General features: G+C 57.3%; 1 protein-coding gene and 1 long non-coding RNA gene across 3 annotated transcripts; one reads left to right on the forward strand and one right to left on the reverse strand.

Moving 5' to 3' along the window:
* Positions 1-1,134: 1,134 nt before the first annotated feature.
* Positions 1,135-9,187, reverse strand: LOC140653703 (uncharacterized). Its single transcript, XR_012043193.1, has 3 exons — positions 6,603-9,187; positions 4,304-5,762; positions 1,135-3,925 (listed from the first exon to the last, which is right to left on the reverse strand). It is a non-coding gene; the product is annotated as an uncharacterized lncRNA (long non-coding RNA).
* Positions 9,188-9,310: 123 nt separating this feature from the next.
* LOC140653447 (ras-related and estrogen-regulated growth inhibitor-like) lies at positions 9,311-22,090 on the forward strand. Of its 2 annotated transcripts, none has more exons than XM_072865526.1 (5): positions 9,311-9,503; positions 17,557-17,613; positions 19,099-19,172; positions 19,831-20,333; positions 21,862-22,090. In XM_072865526.1, the coding sequence occupies exons 1-4, from the start codon at positions 9,407-9,409 to the stop codon at positions 20,314-20,316; spliced, it is 714 nt and encodes a 237-aa protein (XP_072721627.1). In that variant the 5' UTR covers positions 9,311-9,406; the 3' UTR covers positions 20,317-20,333; positions 21,862-22,090. The 2 variants fall into 2 exon arrangements, 1 of the variants encoding a protein (XP_072721627.1); XR_012043115.1 differs by having other exon boundaries at positions 9,312-9,503; positions 19,831-20,368.
* The last annotated feature ends 2,280 nt before the right edge of the window (positions 22,091-24,370 follow it).

The following is a 24,370-nucleotide window of genomic DNA, read 5'->3' on the forward strand; positions in this document are numbered from 1 at the left end:
GAAAGTCCACATATGGGCATCCTTATGTGCCCCCACTGTGACTCCTTCACAGGAGCAAGGTTGCCCGCAACCCTGTACTGAAGGACATGCTAGTTTTGAACATGACTATATCTGGGTCTTGTCCTGTCTTTCAAATCTCACAAGCCCATATAAACCTTCAGGAGATCACTTTGGGTGCCATAAATGGCAAGCTTGGTGGTTCGGGCTGCGTTTCATCTTGCCTGACTTCAGCTAGAGAAAGATCCAGGCATGCTTGGGTTAAGCTAGTTCTCTAGTTGCTGGAGAGAGATGGTCATCTGCAGAGGCTGACTCATCTCTTCCCCTTTAGGATCATCTGGCACGAACAGCCCTTGGGAGATGCTGTTCCTTCTCCACTGACGGTACAAGGAGGTTGGACACCTAGATTTTAAACAGCTAATGCTAATAGGAAGGCAGGAACCTTTCTGCGACCGGCTTTGATTGTTGCATCCTTGTTTCCAAGCTCTTACACATGGAAGGCAGCGGGGGGACCTCTCCTCCAAAAATCATCTCCCACCTCTTCCCCCCTCTCCCAAAGGTGGCTCCAGTTCTGCGCTGGGACCACAGCTCCCAGCAGTTGCAGTGAGGCACAATGTGTTGCGGGCTGGCATGAAGGCTGGCGCAGTGACTGCCTTCCAGTTACAGGCTGTTCACGGTCCACGGCGGAAGCAGCGTTGCCAGCTGAAGCAGTTTTACTGGAAACCTCGCAGTCCCTCTGTGTTTCTTAAGGATGTGAGTGCTGGGGCTAAGAAACAGCATGCATGTCTTGGCTGTAAGAGGATGTAGGGGGAATTGTCTGTCCTTCCTGTTTCTGGAGAAACACTTGAAAATAACAAGAGAGACTTCAAGGCTCAGAAATATGGAAGGAAGAGCCCAGTGTTGATTCAAAAGAAAAAGCACATGCCTTGAGTTGATCTGTAAAACTGGTCCCCCCAAAAAAGCCCTTGGGAAATGTAATTCTAATCCAAGTGGGATACTATATGAAATTAGGGTGGCTTCACAGCATTTTGGGGGGAGAAAAATGCAGGAAGGCAAAATTCAACCAATATCAGGCAGTCATGGGTTTTGTTTTGAAAATTTTATAATATAAAATCAGAGCAAAATATTCAGGTTTTATTGAAATGATGCATTCAGACTGAGGCAAAAGGGGACTATATTTGACATTTTCTCCAGTGGAATTTAAAGAAAAAGCTTTTTGCTGTTCCAGGTGGAAGCAGAAATCCCCAGTTCTTCTCTGGAGCAAAGTCGCAAGTTGCCATTTGGCTTCATGTGTTGGGGGGTGGCCACCTGTGATCCTCTTTCTGGCTGCTCAGTGTGGTTTGCCACACTTAAATAGTTCAAGAGCAGAAATTTCTCAACAAAGCAGGCTTTTTTTTTTCTTTTCCTAAGCGCTGATTCATAGTGGAAATTTATCTGTTAGAACAAAACATCTTGTTGGACAGCACGTCAGATCAGAGTGGAATTTGAGAGATGCTTTGCCCGGAGTCTCTAAAGATTAGGCATCCACGTGGGTTAGACGAGAACCAGGTCTGAGCTCCTGCCATCCAGCACCTCTAAAGCAAAACTGCGGCGTTTGTCCCCCATAATCTCCCCTTGGTGCTGTTTGACTTTCTGTAAATAAGGATTCGCTGCCCGGAGGGAGGCTCGGGAGCCGGAGTGGAGGGCATCTGTCTGCTCTGAGTCAGACCCGAATTCCAGCGCGTGCTCCCTGCCCGCTGGCCACAAAGCCGCTGGCTGTTCTGGTTTCTCTCTCGTGCTTTCGAAGAATGTCGGTAGGACTCCGCTTCATTCCCCGGCAGAAGGACAACAGGCTTTGCAACGCTGACGTTTTTCCACAATAAGGAAGCGTTGTTTTCTCTCCAGCCGGGCTGCTGAGAGGTTTGCTCGGAAAGAGTTGTCAGGAGGTGCCATTGCTTCGCTGCCAGCTCCGCTTTGGCCTCGCATCGCTCTCGTGTCCCCCCGTTTTGAGCATGAATGCCTGGGAGCAGCGGACCGGATTCCTGGCTCTGCTGCTCTCTGGATCCCAGACGGCCATGCTGTCCCCCCAGGACCCCCCCTTTCTGTTACCTCTCCGGAGGAGCAAAGGGAGATGTTTAGCCAAGCCCTAATTAAGCGTGTGCCATGGTAGCAAACGGTACGCGCTGCTGCCCGAGAGATCAATGATCTGCTGGCCTGGCCGAATGTCAGCCCAGCCCTGACCTCATCCTTCGCCCTTTTAAGAGCAATGGACCATGGCACCTTAATTCATTTGTGGCTGCGGTGGTTTTTTTCCCTCCCCCTTGGATACAGATGCTTTCAAGAGTTGCGTTTGGAGCGAGGTTTCAGTCATTAAAAAGCTAATGCTGTTCTAAACCCTCCAACGGGACGCAATGGTCACGGCTGCTCGGATGCAAAGTCTGCAGCTTCGAGGTGCTCGGATTTGGGGTTCGCATCCTGACAACAAGATCATCAGAGTGCCTGAAGGGCAAACGGCCCGTGCTGGTCATCCTACAGGATAGCTTTCTGTGGCCTATCTCCGGAGCTCTGTCGGACGAGTTTTAAATTACCTACATGATGGGGTTCCTCTTCCTTCCCTTGGCAAGTTGTTCTGTGTTCTAAAATAAACTTCACAAGCAAAGCCATTTCTCGCAGCGTGAAGGCTTCCCGTTGTGAGGATCCATTATTTGTGCAGCCTCATGAAGCGTGATAGACGTGGTACGCGTCAGCGTCCTTTCTTCCCAATGGCCATCTTCTGCGGAGAAACAAAAGTGCACAGAACTCTCTCTTTGGGACCCAAGGACCAGCAAGGGATTTAGCAACTTGGTTGTGATATTTGGGTCTGCTTAACATTCACGCGCTCTACCGTGCCACAAGCTGCAGGTGTCTATCCTGTTGAAATGGCAAGGCAGCTTGAAAAGTTCTCAGGACATGTCGTTCGGGCCTCTGGGGTGGAAGGGAAATGCTGTTAATATGCCCCTTTGGTGTGGTTTTTTTTCCCTGTCAGCTTTGCGAAGGCGTCTTTGAACTCTTACGTGGAGCCAGATTTATTTTCTCAGCATGGTCTGGACACGTTTTGGCTGTGCGTCGAAATACGCTTTAGCGGTTAGAAATCAGCAACAGGCAGAATGTAACACCAGGAAACTGCGGTGGTTTGATTTCTCTTGCACCACAGGTTTTCTTGTCTCTTTTGACCAAAAAAATAGCCCCTTTGTTAAGAAGAGAAAGGGAATGCTTTACCACCGGGTCCAGGCTGACACAAAGCACTTACGGAGAAGTCGGGCAGCGGCCAGCAAGCCCGGGTGTGAGCAGGCACTGGGGCTAGGTGCCTTTCATCTATTTTCTCCCTCCCTATTTATAGAACATGGGAGAAGCGATGGGGATCCACGTCCTCGCTCCCGCTGCGTCTCTGCCTGGCTGCTAATGCAGCATTCGCACAGCTGAAGCAAAGTCAGGGTTTGATTTCGGGTAAGAACAGAGCGAGTCTGCAAAGCTGCTGAGAAAGGAGAGGGCCCTGAAGTCTGAGAGCACTTTTAAATTGCATGCTGGCTTTGCTATAGCAACCAAAAATATGTTTATTGACAGGGTGGCGTGGCTTCAGTTATATTCTTGGAGAGCATTCCCTGACGGCCCCGTCCGACATTAACTCTCAAGAGGCATGCTGGCAGCGAAGCTTGCCGCATACGGTATTGTCTCAATAGCAGCAATGTTTGTCCAGTCGTTAATGAGTGACAATTAAATGTGATACGTGAGTTGGAAACATGGCGTCTGAGCCCTTCGGGTGGATGCTCAGGAGATGAGCTAAACGCTGTGAGGCCAAAGCTTTGAAATACCTCGGTCATTTTTGAAAACGGGGTGCAGGCTCCAAAGTCGGCTTGAACTTGAGTTGGTTTGTGCATAGATCTTCTAGCGTCCCACACCTTCAGATCATCTAATGGAGAGAAAAGGGACCGGCTTTTATTTTATCTTCCTTTTCTACATAAAAACAAACACACCGCTTCTCTTTCTTTCAGAAGCAGCAAAGTTCAGGTTTTTTGGGAGCTCTCAAAATAGCTGATGGTCTGGCAGGGATTTCGTTTGGACCACCGTATGGGACTCCCATGATCCGAGGCTACAGCCTGAGGTGATTTGGTTCTTTGTCTGCTTTAGGACAACTTCTTATTTCTACTGGATTTTTGTTTGCAGGGACATGATTCATGGGTGCCTTTGGCCTCTTTCCCAGTGCAGACTCCACATCTTTAAAAAACTGCAAGTATGGAATAGCCTGACCACAAATATTTCAACAGAAAACAATATCTACTCCACCTACTTTCATCTGGCTCCGCTGCAGGTGCTTTGTCACGCTGGAGGTGGCTTATTCAGCGATTGCAGATGATAAAGTCGTGTTCCATTGTCATCCAGCTGAAAGGCCCCCAGCAAACGTGGGACCGCGTAGGCACTGGTGCCGAATGCGCTTGTGGGGAGACACATGTGGCTTCCCACCATGCCAAGCAGATCTGCGCGTGAGGCGAGTAGGAGTTTCTCCGGGTAGTCCCCAGATGTGCTGTCAGGGATATAAACCCACAGCTCCGGGGCCCAAGCCAACCTTTTCCTAAGAAGTCAAGGATCTGTTTTTCTGTGTCGTCTCTGAAGCAGTTGGTGTTGGGTTGGAGGGTCACAGCAGTCTGCTCCAGCCTGGTCATGGGAGATGGCTTCGAAGGGCGTAGAGCTGTTTTCTCTTAGAGCGGTGCTTTCAGCTCCTCGTCTCGGCAGGAGGCTCTGCAGCAGTGCGTGGCTATCTACCGATCCCAGGGCCAGCGCTCACCGGGCTGGAGGGGAGCGCAACACTGAATTGCAGCGCTCTTAGGTTTGTTGACTTAAGTCAAGGATGAAAAAGAAACAAATTTACACAAATTCTGGTCTAGGTCAGTCGACTCCTGTCTCTGTTTTTGAGGTAAGTGAAACAACACAGCGTTTTGGAGGGAGAGAAGGAAGTTGGATGCAAGCTGGCCAGACATGTTTCTCCTTCAAAGCTCTGCCGTGGGCTATCTAAGCATATCATCACTCTACGCTTGGCTGAATTTAAACACCACCAAAAAGTTTTGGGTGGACTCTGCTGAATGCTTGTATTCTGTCCGGAAGGCTAAAGAAGTATAGGAGATCATCTTAATGGAAATACCACCTCTCCCACGCCTCCTCTGTGGGCTCTGCTGCCAGAGCAGCACTCTGTTTCAATAACACTTCTACGTCGCAGAGCTGGTTTGGTGAGAGCTGCCCCTGGATGTGCGGGCAAGTGTCTAGGTATGCCGGTGTGTTCTCCAGCAGGAGCCGGTAGAGGTTTAGAGAAGGAGGTCAGTGAGAGTCAAAGGACAAAAGATCGCTTGTTGCCTAGGGCTCTGCTTCTTGAGCTTGACGGACTTTGTGTAAGGTCACCCCAGAGCTGAAAGATGCCTTCTCCATGCTGAGAGCATCTACCGTGAATCTCCTGTATGGTTTCTTCTGTGTAGGATAAGGCTGAGCCTTCCCTGCCTTCAGTCCACTTCCGTGAAACCTTGGTGGGCTATATAATGTCTTTGAAATGCTTAACTGTGCCACAGCTGATCAAAACTCACCAAAGAGTGGACCTGGACGGGCAAAGGAGGACGCTCACTCGCTAACTGCCAAGACCAGGCTAAAAGGCTTGTTGAAGGAGTCCCAAAGTCCAGCCCGGGATCTCATCACTTGCGGACGTTGTAGCAGGGCCATGTAGATTTTCCTTGAGGGTAGATCTTCCGTCTTTTTCCTTGGCACTGGAAGAAAAAGATGAGACAGCATCATTTTCTCTGCCATTGCTGAGAGGCCTCTCGGTGGAACAGCTCTGCAAGGGGAAGGTTGGGGGTTTGGGGCTTTTTGATGTTCTGAATACGTGCAACTAGAAACAACTCTGTGACTGTCTTTTTTTTGAGGAAGAGGGAGGTGAGCTCCAGTGTCTCAGCTGGGCTCTGCTGGCTTGTTCTCCCTGATGTTCTCATGCTGTTTCAGCTGAAAGCAGCGCTGGAGCTCGGCTTCAGTCCTACCCACGACATGGTGGTGCAACGCGAGCTACAAATCCATCACTGGTCAGAGAGCTGAAGCCGTGACAAATCCAGGACTGGCTCTACAAAACGTTGCAGGAATGTGATGCAACACAGCTGACGAGAGCTCATCGATGCCAATTTGTTAGGAAAAAAAAATTGGAAAGAGTAACCTCTTGCAGACTACATGTTCGGATATTAGTATATGTCAGTAGACCTCATCTAGCGGAGCTGTTAGATTATTTTTCTGCTGTTTTATTCCCTAAGGAAGAGTGCATACGAAGATGGCTGGCTAGCACCTTCCGTCGGGGGAGCTCACCGAACACCAGCCTGGTGCACGGAAATTACTTAGACCTGGTTTAACGGCAGAGCTGATGGAGGAGCAAGGACCTAGCCTCCACCCACCTAGCTCTTAGGGACACTTCAGCTAAGCTTAGCAAAGTTAAGAGTGGACTTAACCTCGTCTCCTGCTAGAAGCAGAGGTGAGTTTTAAGCACCTGCCCCAGGTGAGGTGGCCCCTGGATGCATTTACCACAAGTTGGGATGAACCCAGGCCAAAATACATACAGACTTTACCCAGGGCACACACGCGCAGGAGCTGCGCTACATAGCCCTGCTCCCTCGCCCCATAGTCATGATGGCTTCTGGTGGCAAGACGACCAACGTTCAGTTTCCCAGCCAAAAACCCTCTGGCATGCTGCCCGCCTTCGGCTGAGCCAGCCGGTGGCTCGTTCTCTGCCGTCGGAGTGGGAGATGTATTTCACTGAACACAGGCTCTCCGTTCCGCGCTCCAGCTCACAGAGCTCAGCAGGATGCGCACGCTTGCAAAGGGAGGAGAAAGGGCAGAACTGAGAGAGAAATCGCCACGAGGCAGCGGGCTGAGTGTGTACGGGGAAATAAAGCAGCCCTTCTTTACAAGCAGAAGCCATGCTAGAGGCTCAGGGCTGCTCATCCATGTCAGCACGTGCATCCCTCTCCCGACGGAGATGCGTGTGGGAACTAACGGGCTACCACGGCGAGGCCGTGAGCGGCGGTGGTTCAGCTTTGCAGAAGAGGGGAGGTGAAGTGATTTTCCCAAGGTGACACTGGAAGTCTGTGGCAGGGCTGGCACATGAATGCAGCTGTGCTGATGCCGTGCTTCGATTTTAAGTCCATCCTTCTTGTACGCTTGTTCCCGCGTCCCTGCAAATCTGCGCCCTTTTAATGCAAGCAAAATTAAGGCAGGTAGAGATGTTGGGACTGCTCGGCTTCCAGCATGGCACAAGAGGGCTGCGGTGGTAATTGCCCTACCAAGAGGTGAGGGCAGCACGCTCCTGCTGTGAGGCACTCTCGCGCAAGAGGAATCCCAACAGCTCCTGGGAGCAGTGCAAATAGTTATTCTGGATTCCTCCTGCCAGGAACCTGCTGGCCAGTTCCTGCCTTCCAAAGTGCCAGGGTTGATTTTCTATGAAATTTCACCATTTTTTGTCACGAAACTTTCAGGCAAAGAATTTTCTCTGCAGCTTCTCCCTCACTGTCAGATTTGGCTGAAATTGGGCAATGTATTAAAAAATGGTATTGAAGAAGACAGAGGACTTGATTGCAGACATCTCATTTCCTTCGGAAATTGGGCTAAAAATAGGAAAGGAACATAACGGAGACTTCTTTTTCTTGACACACACCCCCTTCCCCAGCTGGGAATCAGCTTTTGTCCTGAAATCTGAGGTTTATTGCTCTTGCTGTTGTCTTCTGGGCTCCAGATGTAGTCAAGCCGTGAATGTCTCTCTCCCCAGCTTTGGAGAAGCGGTGCAGGAACACGAGTGGCTGATGCACAGAAAGACACACGCGGGGAAGCACACGCCAGCTTGTGACGGCGAGATGAATTTCTGGGTGAGGTCTGCTTGCTGTGCAAGGGCAGTCTCTGTTTTATCCAGGGCCCCTCTCTCCAGCCAGAGCTTTGCCGCGGCAGCATTAACAGCTACGGCTCTCCCGTTGGCGGCAGCAATACTTTCGATAACCCTTCTCCCCGTTCAAGGTGAGACACCCACTTAGGCGCTGGTTGCGTGCTGATGTCTTCCGTAGGCATCAGCGATGTTTACTTTCGACACATGATACGGTCTATAAATATCGGGTGGGTTTCGGGTTACCTTGAGCCCCATCCAGGGCAGCGTGGATGGTCTGTGCTCTGTTGCAAGCAAAGTCACCCAAGATGGGCAGGCAAAGAGATCCCCGTGCCAGAGAAATGACTAAAGCCTTCGGAAAAGAGACCGAAGCCCTAGCGCAGGCATTTGGCTGCTCCGCACCCTTGGTCAGGCCCGTTCTGCTGGAGTTTGCAGCGCCGGTGTCATCCGTTCGTCCGCGCCGCACGGGCAAGCTGCGTCCCGGAGTTTGCTGAAGACGGTCGAGATGTTGCAGGTCTTTTCCCTTCTTCCCAGCACTCCGTGCACCCACAGCACACATCCACGCCCGCTCCGGCTGCTGCTCTGAGCAGTTACACATTGCCCGTGCCCACGCTTGTGTCTGCACACCACGCATAACCCCTCGCTCCGGGGTACGCCCTTCCGCCGTTATTTAACAGCCTTGCAGTGCTGCTGCACCAAAGCACAGGCAGTTTGGTTCCAGGCCTGATGCGAAGCCTTAGCTCTTTGATATCGATGGGGATTTAGTCGCTGATTTGTGCGGAGCCAGGGTTCCCTCCTTACCTTGCTCGTGGTGGAGGCAAGGGCTGGGCGCTGGGCTACCGCCCAGCCGTGCAGAGCAAGCCGAGCTGGGTGAGGACCACGCTGCACCGGGGAGACGGGACAAGGAGAAAGGCTGGGGGCTCAGCCAGCTTGGCTCGTCTCTATTAACTCGTCCGGCAGCGGGAGCGGCCGCAGACGACATCGTGATTTCACGCCGGGATCGGGGGGGAGGCCGCACCCCGGCCGTGTTGCCCAGCCTGGGGAGGTCTTGCCCCTCTCCTCCGCTCTCTCCCCACGTGGCCCCTTTTGGGCGAGCAGCTCTCCAGGCCAGCAGCCACTGTCGTCTGGCGAAGGGTCCCGGCCAGAGCCACCCGGAGCTGCTTGCGTGCGGGGAAACTGAGGCGCTCGCCCCGAAGCTCCCCTCGCCCAGCTCCTCCGGGGCGAGGCAGAGGCCACCTCCTCTGCCCGAGCCCGCTGGCCCGGGGGCCACCACCTCCGCGGGGAGGGGGAGGGGGAAGAGGAACGGGGGGGGGGGGAGGAGGAGAAGGAGGAGGAGGAGGAGGTGGTGGGCGTCAGCGGGGACCGCCTGCACCGAGCCCGGGGGCTCAGCCCGGCCCGGCCCTTGGGGCGGAGCCGGCGGGGCGGCACCCGGCCGAGCCGGAGCGCGGCGGAGCTCGGCGGAGCCCCGGCCCCGGCCCCGGCCCCGGCCCCGGCCCCGGCATGAGCTTCCCGCGGCCCCTGCGCCGCTCCGTGAGCCTCAGCCCGGGCCGTACCCTGCGCCTCGTCGTGCTGGGGCAGAGCGCCGTGGGCAAGACAGGTAGGACGGGGTCCCCCGGCACCCCCCGGCACCCCCCGGCATCCCCCCGGCACCCCCCGCACCCCTCCCCGCGCCCCCGGGTCTCCTTCCCCGGGAAGAGGGGCCGAGCCCCCCGGGGGTCCAGCCGGGGCTGGGCAGCAGAAAGCCGGGCTGGGGACGGGGTTTCTCCGGCATCGCCCCGGTGGGGCCCCGAGCCCGATCCGTTGCAGGGCAGCCCGCGTCCCCCCGCGTCCCCCCGCGGGGCTCAGCAGTGGGCGCTTGGCAGCCGGGGGCTCGTCCCAAGGGGGTTTCCCGGGCCAAAGCCGGGCAGCCAGGCCGGGGCTGCGGGGCGCCGTGGGACCCTGCTGCCCGCGGAGCTTTCAGGACTGAAAGCCCAGCGCAGGTCTGTGCTTTACCGGGTACTTTGAGTTTGCTGCTTGTTTTTTGCAAAGGGAGCGGGGTTTAGTTTTCCTTTAGGAAACTCCCTCGCCCCGCGCTTTGCTCAGCGCGCTCCCTCTGCGGCTGCCGGGGCGGGGAGCTGGGATGCCGAGCCGGGAGCACCCGGGCTCTCCCCTGCACCCCTGCTCCTGCCCGGGGGTCAGCCTTCCGCCCCTTCCCACTTCTCTGCCCCGCGCCGTGAGCACCCGGGGCGAAGGCGGCCTCCGCTCCGTTTCTGCACAGCACCCAGCGTGCCAGGAGCGGGGTCGAGAGGTGCCGGTCGCTGGCAAGGAAAGGTGCGTGTCCGCACGGGTCCGCGTTGTCTTTATTGCAGCGGGGCAGGGGAGCAGCGATCCACGCAGAGCTTGGGGGGGACACGGCCGGGGCTGCCGTGTCCCTGGGGACAGGGCAAGGTCCTGCTGGCTCGCCACTCGGGAAAAGGCATGACCTTTAACTACGCTGCAGCGGTGGCACCTCTGCCTGGCTCGCGGCCAGCGGCTTTGGCTGTTGGGGCTGTTGGAGTTGCGTTTCCATATACAGTAACCGGCGAGCCTCTTGCCTCGCTGGCCGGCGAGTTCCTCTTGCCCAGCATTAGTGGAAAACCATGATTTCCCTGATTAAATTAAAGGAGGCAACTCCCAGATCTCAATTAGCAGCCCAGCACCGGGGAGCGGTGGGAACAGCATGGGAACAGGGCTCAGCTCCGGGCGTACCCAGAGCACTGGGGGGTCCACGCGTGGTGTTTGGCCTCAAAGTCGCTGCGAGCAGATGGAGCTGCGAGCGATGGCTGTACAAAGCGTACGAAGTGCTTTGGCTCGCCCCCCACCCCGGCCCGCACATACGGCGCTTCCCCCGCTGGCCTTGATCCCATCCGGCGCAGAGCAGGCGCCTGGGAGCCTTGGGCCCCTCCTGTGGGCAAGTGAGAGGCTGTTGTGCCTCCTCCATAGGGTCGGATCATGCCAAGGGGCTTTAAAGGTTCCTCCAGCCGGGTTTGGCCATTTGGCCCTGGTACTCTCCTCGGTGGCTGCCATGGCACGGCCGGGTATCGTGCAGGGCAGATCTACAGGGTCTGCCTCGTGTCGGCTCAGGTCCGTGGGCGCCTGCAACCTTCATGCCCTTCAGCAGCACTTTTTTGCCGTCCTCTCGGGCTGTGACAGTAACACAGGCCACGAAATGAGGGCAGAGGGAGGCAATCGATACCTGGCTCGTGCAGAGGAGAGCCAGAGCGTGCCAGGAACTGGGAGCAGCCCCCGGGAATGGCAGGCACACGATCCCCTAATCTCTCCCCGTCCCTGTCCCCCTGGGTGCTGTCCTGCACGTCCTCTCCTGCAAAGGGACAGCGTCTCATCTTCACTGGGCGCTGTGCCCGAGATGCCGGGTCCTGCTGCCTGTGAGCCCCTGCGCCAGACGGAACCGGGGGCCAGGAAACCTCTAAGTGCTTTCCCCTGCCCGGCGGGGCTGTTAACACCCTGGGTAATGGACCGTGAGCATCTGGCCTGAGGGACCCGGTGGGTGACACGCGAGGAAGGACTCAAAAGCATCAGCATCGTGGCTGGAGCTCCCGCAGGGCTGGGGAGGACAGGCTGCGGGAGGCGGCGGGGCGCTGGTCCCCAAGGCGGGAGAGGGACAGGGCTGCCCGAGCTGGCCAGGAGAGGAAGGGGTGCGATGCGTGGAGAACCCCCATTTTGGGGAGGGGAAGCAGGGGAGGGTGAAGGCGGGTTTCATCCGAAACCACCCCTGAGCCGCCAAGCTCCCGGTCCTGGCAGGATGGGAGCGGACCCCATGCCGGAGCATCACCCGGGCGAGCCGCTGGCATCCACCCGCTTGGGAAGCAGAAGCCAGGCTGGGAGAGCGGAGGGGCCGAGGTGTGTGAACAATCAGAAGGGCAATTAAAATCCGGGCAGCTGCAAAAGGGAGAAAAAACTTCAGTTCTCAGCAAAAGAGTTTGATTCTTTGGAGCAGTTTGGAAATCTTCAAGATCCGGTGATCCGAGGTCCCAGATCCTCTGAGCGGGGACGGGTTTGGGGGCAGACCCGTGCCTGAACCCCGTCGGTAGTTTAAAGATTTGTCCCGGGCTGTGTAAATCACCTGCGGGAGGCTGTAAATCCAGCCCAGCCAGAGCTTGCATTATCTTCTGTCTTCTGCTGTTGATGCTAGCCAGTGTAAACTTTGCAGTACTTCGGAGGAAAGCTCTGCTTACAAAACACGAACCGAAGATGAATTGATGCTGTAAGCCGTTACGCTCGCAAGAGAGAGCAGCATAAACAGAGCGGCACGTGGGCGCGCAGGGCTCGATGCGATCCTGGAGGTACCCCGCCGGCCCCGCAATGGCAGGTTCATTGCTCATCGAACCATCCCGTAGTCATTCCTAGAGACCAAATTGAATAGAAAGTTAACCCTTTCAGCCTTGGGGCTCTCCAAGGAGAGCCCTTTCTGAGGTTCAAGATGGGGAAAAAAAAATTCCTTATAAGGCTGCGTGGATGTGCTGACGCCTCTCTGCCTGCATCCACTGCTTCCGATTGGCAGCTTCGCTTGTGTTCTTGTGCTCCAGCCAATTTTTAATCAATTTAATTGGCTCCTCTTCTCGTACAACACCATGCGCTCCGGCTTTGGGTGGCTGCCTAACGTATGACACAGAATCAGGTGCTTTCTCGAAATCGAGCCTGACTTGCCTCGCTCTCCCCCTGATAATTTGGTCGCCTCTTTGAAGATGCCGATACACGCCTCCTGCGGGATCCTTGGTTATCTCCGCAGAGCAGTTTTGCTGAATTACATGCTTGTTCTATCACATCCCGTCTCCGACGGGCATGGTTTGAAACCCAGAGGCAGCTTGGAAGGTGAGAGGGTGGCAAATCCCCCAAACGGGAGCCGGGCAGGGGTAGGAGGGCAGGAGAAGCTGCCTGGGGCAGAGATGCTGGGGCTGAAGAAGCAGAAAGCCCGGCTCAGGTAGGAAGCCACGTTCCCGGGACGAACACACAGATGCTGACCGGCACGGTGTGAGCGTGCAGGGGCAAGACGTGGGGAACGCTTGCCGATGGCCAGCTGGGACAAACTGCCCCTGAATTTGCGTGGGGAAAGCAAGCTCGGTGTGGGAGCGCGTCAGTCCTGCTTGGTGTTAGCTTTCCGTCAACATCTCGTGTTTTTGAGGGGGTTTAATACCGTATCCTGGGTTTGGTGAGGTTTATTCTCCCTTCGCACTCCTGCTCTGTTTCCTTCCTCCTGCTGCGCTGACGCCTGGTGCGCAGCTTCTCCATCCTGTCCCTCCTGGGCTCTGCACTCCTGCCTTGCGCTCGCTGGGGGTTTTTTCCCCCTCTTCCCACTCATTTTCCACCAATTTCACTTTCCGCTCCTGTTGCCTTTCCAAGCCAGCTCTTAGCCACTCCGCTGCCTTTTGCTCCCGGCCCCGCGCAGCCTGTCCATAGCCATTACCATCATTAACACCTTGAAGGGCTTAAGCATCACTTCCATTAGCCGTGCTTCTGTGCTCCCTTCAGCCTCCGAACCACGGGTTTCTCTGTCTACGCCAGAAAATCACACCCAGGCATCGGTGGCACATTTTCAAAGCAGCTGCGTTGAAAAGATGTTACGTACAAAAGGCCACGTGGAGGGTTTCGCTTTGAACCCGTGTATCCGCAGCATCAGGCGCGTGGATCGGCTCCTGAGCCCCAAGGCAGCCTGGAAGGTCGTTGGAATTAGCTTAGACCTCGAGGACCTAGTGTGGAGATTAGTTGTGTGGCCTCACTCTTCCCAAAGGCAAAGAGCAAGACGTTTCTGAAACAACATCTGAGAGGGTGTTTGCGCTGCTGCCGACTTCTCTCCCTGAGACACAGCTCTGTAGGGAAGATCTGAGGGCAAGAGGAAAGCTCGCTCGCTCTGCGAGGGTGCAGAGCTGCTTTCGGAGATGCTAGTGCTTTCCAAGTCCACCCTGGTGCATCCCAAAGGCAATTCCCTGCAGAAAGATATTCTGGAGGGCGGGGATGGAGATGCAAGCGAGTAGAAAAATAAGCCTTTGGGCTCGGCCAGGGGGTCCTTCGCCAGGAGAAGGGATCTCAGGAGATGCAGCTGGTCACCTGCGGCGATCTCTTCAAGACTGGTCGCTCTCCCACTGATGCGAAAGCTCTTCCAGTGCCGGGGAGTTTCAGGGACTGCATCCTGCACCACCTCCCTCGATGCTTTCTGAGCAGAGGAGGTGTAACGTCTGAACCTCCCGTTGCATTCGCTCCATTGCTTTTTCAGCTCCACGACCCAGAGCCGGGTTCCCATAGTGCTGCCGTTACGGGGCTGCTCCTGAATTATCCCCCGGAGCTGCGGAGCTTCTCCTGTGCAAACCGCAGCCCTGGCGTGCAGACGCATCCCCACCCGCCTCCTCTGCGCAGCCGCCGGTCTCTGCCAAACCACCGCCACCCCGTACTTATGCCATCCCGGACGAGACGACCCGTTTTAGCGAGCTGCCGCGGGTTCCGTACATCGAGCCCTCGCTCTGCGCGTGGCTGAAGAGCGCCTCGGCTTTGCTCTCGTTCCTCCTTCCCTGTGAAAGCCCGGGAGCGACCGCTCGCTCTCTGCAGTCGCAGGCTCCGAGCCATGGGTTTCCCTGGCCGGGCAAAGGAGTTCTCTTGCGGAAGCCCCTGGCGCAGCCTTGGAGGCGAGCTCTCCGCTGCTGGTAAATTGATGGCAGCCAAGCAGCACCCTCTCCTCCTCGCCTCTCCAGTATCTCCCCTTCCACCCGAGCATCACGGCCTCCTCGCAGCTCTCCCAGGGCTTTTTTATGGGGTGCTTAAGGCTGCAGGTGTGAAAAGTCAAGTAAAAAGTATGTCGGCTTTGCTTCGAAGCAAAAACACGTCTCCAGCTCTTCAGCACCGTGTTCCCGCCCCCACCCTTGGGATGCCGCTAGCGTCGCCACGCTCTTCCCAAAATGAAGCCGGCTTGGCAGCATCTCACCTGCTTCTGCCCGTTTTCACGAGCGCAGTCTCCTCTTGTCGCCTCCCCGTGCCACCCAGGGTGCCGGCATGGGGACGGCGGTGGTCCTGCCGCGGCCCCGGGGGCTGCTGCAGTGCCGGGGAGGCTTCCCCGTGCGCCGGCTCCGGAGCAGGAGACTGTGATCAACCCCAGCCCTTGTCAGGGCAGGGACAGATGCGCTCTTGTGGCCCTGTGGCCGCGTCGGGGACATTTAGCAAAGCTTGATGCTCCGTCAGCAGGAGTGACTGGTACGCTCTGGCTGCCTCCTGGCCCCGTTCAGACCAGCAGGATTTTAGCACCTCCAAACTGCTTCATTATTTAGAAAGCCTTTGCTTTTTTCCCGTTTCCCATTCCTGGCCATTTGCAAGCTGAGCCTCAGCCCTGTCTGCTGTCCCCGTTGCTGGAAATACCCGTCTAGAGACCTTGCACAATGGCAAAGCTTTTGCTACCCCTTACGGAAAAATATAAGGAGTCTCTTTGATATTTTTTTTTTGCAGTCCCCAGAGAGCTTGCCCACCTCAAACAAGCCCTTGCTCCGGCGCTGAGGTCTGTCTTGCTCTGGAGCTGAGGTCTGTCTTGCTCTGGAGCTGAGGTCTGTCTCCTTCAGCCTGGCTGGCTGCAGAGAGATGATGAGAAGCAGTACTTTTCCCCAGCAAGCAGAAAGCCCTTGCCATGTTTGATGGAGCTATCGGGCAAGCCTCCAGCATCAGCAGACCTCCACCCAGCCTAGCATTAGAGTGTAATTTGGGCTTTGTATCTCCCGGTCTCTGGTGCAGGGAGATGTGGTAATCGGATAAGAGAGGTTTAATTGCCTGCGCTGCCGTGCTGCGGCTGTTCCTGCCTTTCCTTGCCCTTGCAAGGAGGAAAAATCGGGCCAAACGATTCGATCTCCGTGTTGATGCTGTGCCAGCAGACAGAAGGGGCAGGAGCGTTTTCATGGTGGGGGGTTGCTTCGTCCCCCTGCATGCCGGAGAGCTGCCGGGGAGCGGGACTCCTTGCAAGGATGAAACAGCCGGCGGTCCCCGCTTGTGCCCAGCGTCCCCATGCTGGGGATGCGAATTCCCAGGCGCGGGCTGGCGGGAAGGTGAGGGGTCTGCCCCGGGGCGGGCTGGTCCGCGGGGCGTCTGCTCAGCTCTTGCTCCACCAGCTCCTGACGCTGCCGGCTGCCTCTCCAGGGCTGGTTTTGCTGCAACACACGGCTGGCATATAAGGAGGACCTCCCGGTTTGCCGTGCTCCGTGTTCCTCCGACTTTGGCCTTTTGATGCATTTCATGAGGTTTGGTGCCAACAGGCTTCCCCTCCCCATGCGGTGTGCGTGGGTCAGGTTAAACGAACAGGGCTGAAATTCGTGAGACCCATCCAGGCAGTTACACCGTCAGTGCCGGTGACAGAGGGAGAGCCTGGCCCGGCACCGACGTGCCCCCACGCTGAGCTCGCCCTTGGAAAGCGGTTGGCTGGAGGCCACCGAGGGGATCGCTCACCCGGCATAAAACTTAAGCGCGTGCATAAATCTTTGCAGGATCAAGGCCAGAAAATGCAACTTATCAACCCCGACCGTGCAGGAAAGTGAATTCCGCGTGCGAGGAGCCGCCTTTTGCCTGCACGTCTGGGTGCATTCACAGGCTGCGGCTCTGCCTGGACTTTGCCTGCTGGTTTGCCGGCTGCCGAGCATGGTGAAACGCCTGCGGGCTTGGCCGCCCCTTGTGGAGCCCAACCACCTCTCGCTGCCGCTTTCGGAGCTCCCGAGCTGCCGCGTCCACGCGACCTGGAAGGACGTTTCTGACCGCAGCAGCACAGGAGAGGTTGCTGTGCTCTGGCAAGGCGAGAGATTGGGTTAGCCAACCTCAGGGCGGCCATCGGTGCTTTCCATTGCTGTCGGGCTGCATTTCACGGACGTGACGGGCGTTTTGCTGCCGACAACGCGCAGGCAGCTTTGGGCAGCGGTGCCTGGTGTGTCGCTCACGGGGCTGGGCAGAGACCTCTTCCTCTGCCTGGGGCGTCCTGTCGCGTGGTGGGTTTCGGTCCTCGATGCAAACGTTTGCCAAGAACATGCAAAAACCATCTAGCCTTTTCCCGGGGCTGCAATGAGGTTATTTTGAAATGCCCAATGTCTACGCGCTCCGGAAATTTTTTAGGCCGCGTAGGAGAGGTGAGGTGCGAGCTGGCAGCTTGGGTGGGCTCCTGCCCGTCCTGCCCTGCTTCTCCCGTCTTGTACACGGGGTAGAGCGAGGCCGAGGACAGCCTGCACGGGGCTGTGCCGTCACCCGAGGACTTTGCGGGGAGGAAAGAGGGCTTGTAGCCATCTTGGTCCAAGGCATCCACCTGGGCAACCACGATCCTTTCCCAGTCTGCTTCGCCCTCACCTTTTGCCACCAAGACCTGGCGATTTGCTGCCTTGCTGCAGCCTTCTCTGGTCATCACAGGGCAGCCCCGGCCAGCACGCAGCAGTGAGCCAGCCTGTTTGGGCACCTTTGAAGACGCTTTTCCCTGCAATAACCTGGTCCTCGTGGGGCCGGGTTTGCAGCATCGCTGCGGGGGTGTCTTCTCCTGGTGCCCACAGGGGCACTTTCCCCTGGGGCTGGGGCAGGTCTCTGCTCCATCCCTCCTGCCTCAATCGGCCGATGTTTCTCTGCAGCTTCATCTGTCAGCCGTAACTGGGTTTGCTGTGGTTTTTTTACAGCATTGACCGTAAGATTCATCACCAGGAGATTCATTGGAGACTACGACCCAACCCTAGGTAGGTAAAGTCCTTTTTCTTGTTGCTTTCGCTGCTGCCACTGGCTCAGCCTGGGGACTCCGGTACACCCAGCGCCGCTCCCGGCAGAGCCGCCTCTGCTCCCAGCCTCACCGTATTCGTTCCTCTTCCTCCTCGCCAGACTGGCAGCGCTCAGAGCCGCCAGCCGTCGTGGCATCTCCCTGGCTCTTGCATCCCTTTGTCCTTTTCTGTTGTTTTGTTAAGGCAGAATCTGTTGGGGCGAGCCCTGGGCATCGCCCAGGGAAGCACAGCGTGCGTAGTCACCCTCGAGCGATTGCCTGGGGGTGGCTGTAAGGGGAAGGAGGTATCTAAGCCACGGGAGCAGTGGCTAGTGCTTTCCTGTCTTCTAGGGTTGGGGTGTTTTTGCATTTGGGTTTGAGGTTTTTTGGGCACTGAAGTCACGTCCCTGCCGAAGTATCCCAGAAAGGACCGGCCGCTGGCTGTGCATCCCTCTGCCTAACCCCGCTGTCACCCGCTGGGCTGGGAAATTTGGGAAGTCTCTGTGTTGCTCTAAGCCAGCTGGTTCACAGGGGACCCGAGGGAAAGGCTTGGTTTGAAAAACAACCCCGCTGTTGCCCCGCTCCTCGCTTGTTATGGCGAGCGATGCTTTTTTCCCCCGGAGTGCAATTTGTTTTTCCTCTCTGCCTGCTGCTTCTTCCTCCCGTTGGCCTCGCTCCATACGATGTGATAAAATACAGGGACCGTACGGCGAGCGTACCTGGCTCCCCCGTGTCGGAGGAGGAGGAAGGTGCCTGGTTGATCCCGTAGACGGCCAAGCCACGAGGGTTTCTGCCCCGTCGTGCGGCGGCACACGAACCCGCCGTGACCGAGGTGCTCCCCCTGCACGGAGCGAGGGTCCCGTCGAGCACGCTGCGCCCGGAGCGGTTGCTAAGCAGAGCGCCGGCTGGTTTTATTGCCTGATGATATTAGTGAAGCTCAAAGCGGTTTTTGTGCTGGAAGAGCTGCCCAGATGCATGCCTCACAGCCGCTTTTATTGCTCGGTCAGAAAGGAGCCGCTCCCCCGCTGCTTTGGAGTAGGAGTTCAACGCCGGCTGGGCAAAGGGCTGGGTTAGGAGCATGAGCAGGGGCTCGAAACAAAACCCAGCTTTTCATACCCCCCTGCTGAGCCCCTCTTCCTTTGCAGAAGCATCACTCCGTGTCCCCTTTTTGCTCCAACGCTTCGGCCACCGTTGCGCTTTTATTTCTGGCAAGGCGAAAGCCGGCCGGGTGCTGGCTGGGGGTCTCCGCTGCCCATCGGAGATGCCAGGCTCGATGCCGTGGGCGCAGGGCTGCCCTTCCCAGGCACGGGGAGACAGGCTGAGGGCCAGTTCAAGATGTGGGCTCAAAACGGAGGCCACATGGGCTATAGGTTGCAGCAGGTGAAAATCGACTTCTCCAGCACGGCTTGCATCGAGTTGCTACCCGGGGGCTTCTCTGACACGTGCTTTTCTGTCTGTCCTCCTCCAGAAATGATTTACAGACACATGGCCGTCATCGACGGGGAGATGGTGCACTTCGAGATCCTCGATACGGCAGGACAGGTGAGCTCACGCCGCTTCATAGCTGGCCGACCCTGGAAAATACCACCGCATAAGTGCGACTTGCTGTTGAAGGCAATCCCTGCTCTTCCACCAGCTTTAATCTGTCATACCCGAAATGTTGATCAAGACGTGTTTATCTGGGAAAAAGGATGTTTTGGAGAATTTATGTCTCTCTAACATCAATTACAGTGTGGCTTCAGCTAAGTATTTCCCCATTCCCCTTACCGGTGTGCGGCGCAGCTCTGCTCCCTGCGTTGGTGGAGCATCCTGACGGCAGGGAGACGGCTCAGGGGAGCAGGAGGTGCTGGGTCGAAGGAGCCCCCAAGCACCGGGGCTGCGGGCAATGGAGAGCCCTGCGCTGGCTTCCCATCCAGCAACAGCCCTACGTTTGCGTACCCGCTGTAGCGGCACTAATTCTCCCCTTGTCCCCATCAGGATGGGGCTGATTCCTATCTCCACCTGCCATTTTGCCCAACCCATCAAATTCCTGCCCTGGGCTACCCGTGTTGCTTTGCCCGTCGCCGCTGCGTGCAAGCCCAGGGCCAAAAACCTTCAGGGAGATGGTGATGGGCCCCCTTGGGAGGTTGCAACCAGCAGCGTTGGTATTTAGGAGATGCTGGGGCTTCTGGTGTTACTACGAGCTTGTCTGCCCCGGCAGGAGGAGGATTCCCTGCAGATAGAGGAGAAGATCAAATGGGGCGATGGCTTCGCTGTGGTCTACTCGGTGACGGATAGGTGCAGCTTCGACGAGGTCATGCGGCTGTGTTTCCTCATCAACCACATCCACTCGAGCCCCAAGCGGAGCAGCGGGAGCGAGCAGCCCCCCGTGGTCATCGTGGGCAACAAGAAGGACTTGCAGTTCGACAGGATGGTGTCCACGGAGGACGGCGAAAACCTCTCCAAAGCCTTGAAGCTTCCTTTCTACGAGATCTCCACCCGGGACAGCTACGAAGAGACCGTGGCAGTGTTCAACACCCTCTACCAGGAGCTCATGAGACAGGGGCATTTCTCCCCGGGCTCCTTCAAGAGGAGGACAGTGTCGAAGCTGATGGAGAAGATCCCCAAGATGCAAGCCAGCTCCACCTTGAACTCAGCAGGCCGGAGCCTCAGCTTTAACTCCTTCAGGGACTACATCCCCGAGTGAGCGTCCCCGCTGCGGAGGCAAGAGCGACGGCTGAGCCGGGACCGAGGGACAGGTTATCCTGCTGCGAGGGCGCCCGCTGCTTCAGCCCCAGGGTTGAGGGGCAGCTCGTGGGGCTGTGCCGGCTCCCAGGAGGGGACGGCTAAGAGGCGGGGAGGGTGGGATTGGGGTCCGCCAGCCTTTTAAAGCCCATAGGTTTTTACAAATGGGCTGTGCTTCAGCAGGGAAGATGTTCTTTGTCCATCGTACCCCTTTGCTCCCTCCTCCTCCTCCTGCATGGCTGAAGTCAGTAGCAGAGGTGGTTCGTGGTGACTGCAGTGGTGTTGGGTCAACCCTTGCAGGCTCAGAAGTGTTTCAGCAGGGATCAGACCCAGCACAGACACGTCTGTATGGGTTTTCCCGCTCCCCTCAGAAAGCTTGCTGGGTCTGTTTGTGCCCCGAAGCGTGCACCCACAACGCCGGGGTGACCCCGAGGGTCGTGCTGGCTCCTGGGCTGTCCTCGGCCATCCCTGTCCTAGGGAAGACGGCCGTCGCTTCTGCCGCTCAGTGTTGCTGGTGGGTAAAATCCCCCGTGTTTAGCAGTGGCTGCTCAAAACCTTTCCAGCCTGGCCGGCTGCTCCGGGGCTTGGTCACTGCCCCATCCGCCCCTCGGTGTCCCCAGACCCACCCGCCGCGTGGGTCGGTGGGCGGCGGAGGGCTGTGTCCCCCTCTGCCTTTGCTGTGGCCCTCCCCGAAGAGCCAGGCCAGCCGGTTTGCCCATCCGCAGCCACCAGCATCCGTCTGTCGGAGCCCAGGGCTGCGTTTCCATCCCGGTTTTCCCCTGGGTTTGTGAACAGAAGCCCCTGGGTTTCCCCTTCCCCTGCGTCCCCGCCTGCCAAGGAGCTGCAGGGCCCCATCTCTGCTGGAGCCCTTCTCCCTCCCTGGCTGCTCACGGGCTGGCACCAAGGGCATGTTTAAAAGCAAAACAGAGATCTGTTTACAGTGGGGGGAAAAAAGCCTCTTAATCCGTGGCTTTTCTAAAAAAACATTTTTTAACATTTCAGGCTCCTTGGGGCGCTCTCCGTTAATAACATAAATGAAATGTAAATGTAACATAAATATAAATGAAATCCTGGCAAAGGGCAGCGAAGGCGGCAGATGCTGCTGCTCCAGCTCAGGCTGAAGGCACCACGTGCTCGGTGCTTCGCTGGGGTTTCTGCCTTTGCCGAGTCTGCCCCTTATTTTACGTCTCCATCTCGCTCGGGGCAGCCCATCTCCATGGGGAGGCAAATCAAACAGGCTGCGCTCGGACGTTCGTTGAACCCTTAGGCTACGACCATGCTCCTCCGTCCTAGAGGAACAGTATTCCCGGGGAGCTTCTCCTGTTAATGCCTTTGCCCTGCGACTCCGCTGAGCGTAGCACGAGCGAAACCGCTGGGTGGCCATTAGAAGCACGGATGCAAGGGAGCCGATACCGGGAGGTGCAAACGCTGCCCCTCGCAGAGACCCCCTTGTCTGCTTATTAATTGCCCTGTCCCCAAAGGCCTGAGAATTTGTCTTTTTGCACAGAGACGGGGCAGCAGAGGCAGGGAAAGGAGCAGGGCTGGCAGCGAGCAGCATCTTCTCCCTGCGGCATCGTTTCTCTCCCTCCCTCCCGCCTGATGCAGAGCGCTGCGTTGCCGTTCGAGGTGAACGAGCTGGAAGACCTGCGGTGTAACGCGCCCGTGTCCCCCCCGTAGCGACCTATCGCTTCGTCTGCTGCTGCATCCTGTGACAATAAAAGCTGAGCTAGCGAACACACGCGATGCTCTCGTGCTTGCGAGCGCGGGGACGGGGTCATTCTATCGTGCTGTTCCCCTTCCAGGGAGAGTGTAGCAAAGGGGTGCACGGTGGGGAATACATCCTTTAAATTGGGGCTGGGCGCCTCCCTTACCTTCTGCCCGAGCCCCGGCACCACGCGCCTTCCCGGCTCCCTCCATCTCTCAGCAACGGGGAAGGCGCCGGCAGAGAAGCGTGCCCGGGGAGCACACCGAGCAGGGCTTCCTCCGGAACCTCGCAGCCTGGGGAAACCGCTTGTCCCACCTCCTCCCTGCCACGCAACCCGCACCGACACCGCTTCCCCTCTTACAGCTCCCAGAGATGTTTCCTGGGGCTGCTTGTGTCTAGCCAAGGGCTTTCTCTCCACGGGTTTCATTAAATCCCACCTTCGTTCGTACACCCGCATCCCTCCCGCGGGGCGAAAACAAACCCCGTCGAGGGGCCGGGCCAAGAGAGCAATCTGGGACTGCTCCTTCCCAGCACCTTCGTTAAAATCCTGACTGCCAGCAGTGGGAAATGCCGCCGGGGGCTGCCGGTTCACGCACGGCTCCGCGTACGGCACGAGCAAACCGGGGGCTTTAAAGCCTGGGGGAGCTGGCCAAGGGGTAGCGAGGGCTGGGGGTTTGTTGTTTGTTTTAATGTTGGGATTTTTATGGCATTCTCAAGCAAGCTGAACGCTGCGAGCCGGGCTTGAGGTTTCGTGGTCTGGCAGCCAGAGCGGGCGTTTGCTGCCCGGCTGCTGGGGGCTGGCTGGAAAGGAGCCGCTTTCAGGAGGTGCTGAGCCGGCTGCCGCACGCCGGGCGGCAAACTCCCCCCGAAGCAGGCTCCTCTCTCCCAGATTCCCGATTTTAGGTGAGCCTTGTGCCCGGAGCCAGCCTGACCGCGAAGCCGCCGGGACAGGGAGAGAAGAGCCCGGTAGCTATGAAGACGCAGCCTTCAGCCTTGCGGGCCGCCCCCAAAGCCAGCAGCTCGGGGTCACGTTAACAACCCAGCTCAAGAGGGAGTTAAAACCCATTGGGATGCCGGACGTCCGCTCGAGCCTTTCACCATGCCACAGAAGGTTTGGGTGTCCCTGAGCACATCACTGAAGTCCCTGACATCCCCAGGGCTTGTCCAAGGGACTGTATTTCCTTGCTGGCTCAAGCTCCAGGTCAGTGCAATGCCAGGCACGGCAGAAACCCACGTTATTTGGCACGAACTATTCAAAATGATGAATGAGAGAGGACCAGCTTGCGAGCAGAAAGCACGGCCAGCTGCCGGGAACAGCATCCTTCACCGCTCCCGGCCTCTGGGAATAGAGGAGCGCTCGGCACAGCGGGGATCGCTGTCCCGAATTAACCCCAGCACTTTTTTTTATAGCACGAGGAATTCAGAAAGGTTTTTAGCCAAAAGCTCGGTGCGGTCGCCGCCCGCGTTTCAGCCTGCAGCCCCTTGCCGAGGCCGGGAGGCAGCTTGGCCTTGCTCGCCTGATATAATTAGCAAGAAACCGCATTAGTATCGGGCTCAGCTGCTTTCAGAGAGGCCAGGGGGAGTTCATCAGGGCTGCTAATTACTGAAAGGCTTTAGGGGCTCTCCTGGGGGGGTTTCCCCTCTCGGGTACAAAGTCTCGAGGGTGCCGCATCTATCGTGGATGGGAAGGGGCTTGGAGGGTCGGGTCACCCTGGGGTGGTCCCTCTCGGGGGACCCAGGATTAAAGGTGCCCTTGGGGGTGATGCACTGGGGCAACCCCCTAAATCCCTGTGGTGGGGGCTCTGCAGGGCTCAGGCAAGAGAGGAGGAAGGAGGAGGAAGGTCTCTGCCTTCCTCAGAGCAGAGCCTGCAGCTTTAGAGGCTCAGGGAGGTGGGTTCAGCTTGGGTCCCCAAAAAGGAGGTGCCCAGACTTCCAGTTTGCAGCCCCTTGTAGGTGCCTGGCTCTGTGGAGCTGCGTGACCTGCAGCCTCCTCCTTGCTGAGGACAAGGCCGTTAAAATAACATTTAAGGGGATTTTTGGGGTGGAAGCCAGGAGTGCGTGGAGGTTTGGTTTGGCTTGCCTTGGAGACCTCCGAAAAAAATGCCACCCTTGTGGAGGGCCAGGCTTCAGGGCTGCTTCGTAACCCATGCAGGAAAGCGAGACTGATGGAGCTGGGGTATCCCGTCCTGATCCTCTGGGCAAATGTTCCTGTGTGTCGTCGGAAAATGCCACTCCTCTGTGTGGGAGTGGGAGCGGGGGACACCCGTGGGTGTCCAGAGAGTTGTGCAGCGCCTGGGGGCCAGCAGTCCTT

This window comes from Ciconia boyciana, chromosome 6, assembly GCF_034638445.1.
Source record: "Ciconia boyciana chromosome 6, ASM3463844v1, whole genome shotgun sequence".
NCBI lineage: Eukaryota > Metazoa > Chordata > Aves > Ciconiiformes > Ciconiidae > Ciconia > Ciconia boyciana.